The 6,000-nt window shown below is 37.4% G+C and overlaps 1 protein-coding gene across 1 annotated transcript in view; it reads left to right on the top strand.

Moving 5' to 3' along the window:
- The window catches only part of LOC117183072 (dynein heavy chain 7, axonemal), a 68,045-nt gene that overhangs the window by 50,486 nt on the left and 11,559 nt on the right, over window positions 1-6,000 (top strand). Inside the window, exons 18-21 of the mRNA XM_033376228.1 lie at window positions 686-1,367; window positions 1,450-1,736; window positions 1,799-2,052; window positions 2,333-2,629. Of these exons, the coding sequence (XP_033232119.1) occupies window positions 686-1,367; window positions 1,450-1,736; window positions 1,799-2,052; window positions 2,333-2,629 (1,520 nt within the window). The remainder of the gene's footprint in view (window positions 1-685; window positions 1,368-1,449; window positions 1,737-1,798; window positions 2,053-2,332; window positions 2,630-6,000) is intronic.

Raw genomic sequence — 6,000 nt, forward strand, 5'->3', positions numbered from 1 at the left:
TTAATTAGAAAAATAAAAAAAGCTATAACCGAGTGTCTATAGGAAAAAGATGCGCAATGAAATTTTACATCAACATATAGCCTTTGAAAATTAAAATTCGAGAATGTTTTTCAAAGCTTCCAGGGGCCTTCCCACTCTCAGCGATGTACTATAAGTTTATATAACCTTATTTGAAACGGCAGCTCAATCTGAAACTAATTAGTGGTTTTACCAGTCAGTTGCCACTCCAAATTTAACCTATTCTCTCCTTAACTGAACCAGTGAAATTGTCACTTGTTCAAGAAGTATTGTGAGTTATCACTGGTGAGGAAGTGAAATTGTCACTGGTTAAATCATTATTTTAAAACATCACTAGTAAGCAAGTGATTTCTTACTTTTACTGGGTGAAGCAGTAAGTGACTCAACTGAAAAAGCGTTACTGAATATACCAGTTATGCCAAATGATTTAGATTCAACCAGCCATATAGCACTTCACGCGGCTAAGTCATGAACTTCCAGTCGTCTTATCGAGCGTGTCGTCGGTCGCTTGAAAAGTGGGTGACCCCTGGCCTACTAAGTTACCAGTGAATCTCAGTAATTGGCAGTTTCAAATAGTGAGATTTCACTGAAAATCAGTGAAATTTCAATATTTTATTTTCCTACCTATATTTTTTACCTATTTTCACCTTAAATTATTAATTCTAAGGCATGGCAGGCAACGCACTATTCCAGCCAGAAATCGGAAGTAGCTATGGTGTGAGCGAATGGAGAGACGACATTAAAAAAGTTTTGAAAAATTCCGGAGGTACTGGTAAAGACTTAGTCTTTCTTTTCACCGAGGGTCAAGTCAAAGAAGAAACTTTCCTTAGCGATATTGATAGTCTTCTAAATTCTGGGGAAGTTCCCAATCTTTTTACGACTGAGGAGAGACAAGAAATAATTGAATTGACGAGGCTAGCAGCTCAGGGTGGAAATCGAAACCTGGACATTTCGATCCTTGCAGTTTTAGGTTTTTTCGTAAATCGCTGCAGAGAAAAGCTCCACATTATGCTCTGCTTCAGTCCAGTTGGTGACTCTTTTCGAACCAGATTGCGACTCTATCCAAGTTTGGTCAACTGCTGCACGATCGACTGGTTTGAAATTTGGCCTGAAGATGCTTTGGAACAAGTTGCTGTAAGATTCACGACAGGCTTAAACGTCGAGGAAAATATTAAAGTCAATGCTGTCGTCGCCTGTAAGTTCTTCCACGTTTGTGCAAAGGATATTAGTACTCGATTTTATGAGGCCTCTGGAAGGAAAACTTACATCACTTCGGCTGCGTTCTTGGATTTGATTCAAGCTTACAGCGATTTGATGAACTTAAAGCAGGAAGAATTAACGTTTGCTAGGTAGCTGAAGTTTTAATTGTTATTGAATACAGTTTGTTTACAAATATTTTGGTTAAAACTACAGAAGTAATAAATTTTTCAGAGATCGTTATTTAAACGGTTTGGATAAGTTGGAATTTGCAGCACAACAAGTTGAAAAGATGAAAGAGATTCTTTCGGCTTTGAGGCCTCAACTTGAATCTTCAGCTAAACTAACAGCAGAAACGATGAAGAAGATCGAAAGTGAAAATGTTGCAGTTGAACAGGCAACGATTTTAGTTAAAAAAGATGAAGCTGCGGCAAACGTTCAAGCTAAGATTGCGGGAGCTTTAAAAGCTGAATGCGAGGCTGATTTGGCCGAAGCTCTACCCATTCTTGAAGAAGCGATAGGTACAGGATAAGGTATCCAATTGTCCAGGTCATTTCTGAATTGAAAATCTTTATTTTTATAGTTGCTTTAAATACTTTGAAACCCGCGGACATCACACTGGTGAAATCGATGAAGAATCCTCCCCAGGGTGTAAAACTAGTGATGGCAGCCGTTTGTGTCATGTTAAACATTCCTCCTGATAGGGTGAACGATCCAACAACAGGTGGGAAAATTTTAGACTATTGGGGTCCTAGTAAAAGAATACTGAGTGACATAAAGTTTCTCGATTACTTGAGAGACTATGACAAGGACAACATTCCAGTGCAAACAATGCAGGCAATTTTAATTCTTATTGTAAATTAGGCTAGAGGACAATTCAGCTCCAGCTACCTGCGAACAGATCCTTCCCTACACGGCTTCCTCTCATCAGCCGAACTGCTGCTGCCGAGCTTGGTCAGCGGAAGTCATTGTACCGAGCAGTTCGAGTGAGTGAGGGGAAACCGCGTAGTGGGAGAACCGCACATAGGTACCTGGGACAGAATTCAACATTTCCCGTAAATTACTCATCACGAAATATAATCTCTGTCCTTCAATTTAATTCTCGAATCCAATATAGACCATAAAACGGGTTTACCTAACGGACAAGACTTTTGAGCCTAAAATAGTCGCGAAAGCATCTTCAGCAGCTGAAGGTCTATGCAAATGGGTTCGTGCCATTGTTCTCTATGATAAAGTGGCAAAAGTAGTAGCACCCAAAAGGGAAAAATTAGCTGCTGCAGAAAGTTCGTTTTCACAGGTCATGGATATTTTGACTGCAAAAAGGGAGTCATTGGCGGAACTAAATAAAAAATTAGAACTTTTGAATGTCAGTCTCCAAGATATTTTGACAAAGAAGATAGATCTTGAAAATCAGGTATAAAAAGCTACCCTGATAAATAGTTATAATAATTTTTTAATTCATTTATTCTTTTACTTCGTCCACATTTGTCCACTTGAGGTCGGTCCGAAAATTCGACTTTTTATTTTCGGTAATCGATCTCAATAAAATTGTCCTCGTTTTTAGAAAAAATAGAAAATAGAAGTACTCATTATTTACTTCTTGTAAATTAAAGTTTAGTCACCCCTTAAGAAGTGTTCAAGAAATAATTTCCGTCCAATATCTTAACAAATTTCCCTTCTTTCCCGCCCTAATCTTCTTGTGATGTGCCCGAAAAATGCCCCAAAAAGTTTAAAATAGTACTTTCATGTCAAATTCATGTTAAAGAAGGCAATTATTAAAACTTTCCAACACTAGTCTCTTTATTCGGTAAGTAACAAGTCTTTTAGTGGTTTTAAAATAATTATGGCTGGTTGAAACAGTATTTTTTCCAATAAATCGTGAAAAGTTATTATTTTTTGGTATAAATTATAGTTGAAGTATGTAAAGTGTACTATTTTTCCTTTAACAAATTTGTCAATTTTTGAAACAATTTCTATTTGTATAATTCTTCTTTCCACCAAGCTATGAAAATGTATTATTTTCGGGAACTAAAATCATTATAATTTAAAGTTTTTTATTTATACATCTTTCTTCATTCATCTTTGAATTTTAAAATTACCCCAATTTAAGAAGTTTTACCTTCAACTGTACATTTGACAATTTCTCAATTGGCAAAATTATTTCTTATGATATAAAATCCCAAATTGTATTTCGCGCCATCTCCGAATTGATCAACTCGTAGATCCCCCACGTTGTGCTTTCGTCGCCACAGTTTTAAAGAATAACCAAAAACAAACAAAATACCAAAAAACACCCCTGCTTCCTGCGCATCCTTTCCTACTCATTCTCTTTTTTGTGCGAGAAGAGTGTAAATTGTTTTTAGATGGGTACATAAACATAAACGTTCGCAGAGATACGGTAGTGATTCGTACGATGACGAAGATTATTTGCGTAAATTGTTGAAAATCAAGAAATTGAAAACAAAACGCAGGAATAAGTGTCAAAATCGTAGGAGTTTTACTTCATCATCTTTGGTATGAGATTCCATTGTATCAGGTATTAGCTGCCGTCTTAAGCCTAATCATCTGTGAGGTCTAACCTCTCAGAAAAGATCTGCGTCTGACTCATTTCGTATCCAATGGCTTTTTACCATTGTGGAAAAATAGTTTTTCAAGATTGTAACCTGTAGAAGGGACTATTACGATTAATACGCTCGAATAGGCTTTTCATTGTACAGCAAGAAATCTGTTTAGGGTTATCTGTTGTACAAATGCGATCCTGTGTCTTGAAACAGATCGAGGTGACGTCAAAAAAAAAGCGAAGTTCACGCTTTAGTTCAAGAAATGGCACATACTCTCCTAGAATTTCGGAGCCGGAAGCAGATCATCTACGATCTTTAGAAAAAGAATTACGTCCACCGCTTTTAAATTTGGAACCCCCGGCAAACATCTCGAGCTTCCTCGAGCTGTATTAGGTGATGCTTGAAGCTGCTGATTTATTAAATAATAAGATTAAAAAAGGCCTTCTTAATTCTCTTGGTAAACGTTGCCTGTAAGACCCTTGCGCCGATAGTCGTGGAGAATATTTTCATCCGCTCGACGGACATTATTAAAATTGGTCTTTTATCCGAAGAGAGAGGAAAATTCGTCATAACATATCCGCCAACGGTTAATTGTTTGGACATTGACCAACCGAAGCTCAATGAGAAAGTTAAACTAACTTTACAAAAGTTGAAAACAACCTATCAAGGGACATAAAGATCCTTTCAAAACAAAAGTATTCGACAGCTAGCAGTTCTGCTATAGGCAGATTCATCACGAGGCTCGTTCAAAGAGATGCCGATCAAGAAATGGAAACTGTGGGTCCTCTAATTAAGAACATTAGTCAGGCTTGTGACTTGTTCACTGATCTACAGTAAGACGAGTCACAAATAAGAAAAAATTTGATCATGGCTAATATGGATCCTTCTTGGAAAGAGTCCCTAAAAGCTACGAAGATAAATCAGTTTCTATTCGGAAACGATCTGCCAGAAAGTTTTAAGTATGCTAAACTGCTTGAGAATTCGGCTAAGTTGAGTAGACCTGCAACAGCTTAGACGTCAGGGACACCAAACAACAAGAGGTGCCCACCTCTTCGAGAAATGAAGCCGCATTTTTCGACACACTCCGGGCAGAACAAATCCTTCACGGGCCCTCCCAGATATCAGAATCAGCGTTAACAAGACTACAACAAGACAACATATAAGAGAATGTGGAGAGATTGAAGGTTTCTATAAGTCTAATTGCTGTAAGATTACGTTTGTTAAAAATTCTACTTATAGCTAAAGGAACAGTAGAAGAATGTAATCCGGCAAACGATCAATTTATTTCTAGCATTTTTTTTACCGAAACCTGATGGCTCTCTCTGATTCGTTTTAAATTTTAAAGCTCTGAATGAATGCATCCAAACAGAGCATTTTAAGCTCAAAGAATACAGATTTGAATTTAGTAATTGACACGGTCTATAAATTTACTTGTCATCCGTTTGATCTTTTTACAGCCCCTCAATTCGATGACATTAACCCTTCATTTAGATGACTTTCTTTTCTTTGGAGATACATTTCAGGATTGTGAGGTGAATTTAAAGGCAAATAAAGATTGATCAGAAAGCTTATGTTGCATAATAAATTTTAAAAAGAGTCTGTTAAAGGGGGAGGGTCGGTAAGGCCGAATTTTGGCCTAATTTATTTTTGGACCAAAAAATCTGAAAAAATCATGGTAGTATCTTATAAGTATCCCGAGTTGATTGCACGCTAAACGGACTACCCTCCGCCCTCTAGCCACCCCCACCCCCCTACAAATATAGGAAAAACCACTACCCACCAACTGTATTTTCGAGAGATTTGACACTCTTAAACATGTATTCTGAGGTTAGCTCGGGTTTACTATGGTTTTCGGGGTCGCCGAATACAAATCTGGCGTCCTTTGACTTTTATCGCCTCAGGTTCAAGGTCATTGGAAGGTCAAATCGAGAGAAAACGGTAAAAAAATCTAAAAAAATACGTTATAGGTTTTTAGAGTCGCTAATTACGAATCTGGCATCCGTTGAACTCTATCGCTTCAGGTTCAAGGTCATTTGAAGGTCGTTTGAAAGTCAAATCGAGAAAAAACGGTAAAAAATTTTTAAAAAAAATGTTATAGGTTTTTGGGGTCAGCGGACACTGTCAGATTTGTATTCGGCGACCCCGAAAACCATAGTAAACCCGAGCTAACCTCAGAATACATGTTTGAGAGTGTCAAATCTCTCGAAAATACAGTTGGTGGGTA

Source organism: Belonocnema kinseyi, chromosome 2 (genome assembly GCF_010883055.1).
Source record: "Belonocnema kinseyi isolate 2016_QV_RU_SX_M_011 chromosome 2, B_treatae_v1, whole genome shotgun sequence".
NCBI lineage: Eukaryota > Metazoa > Arthropoda > Insecta > Hymenoptera > Cynipidae > Belonocnema > Belonocnema kinseyi.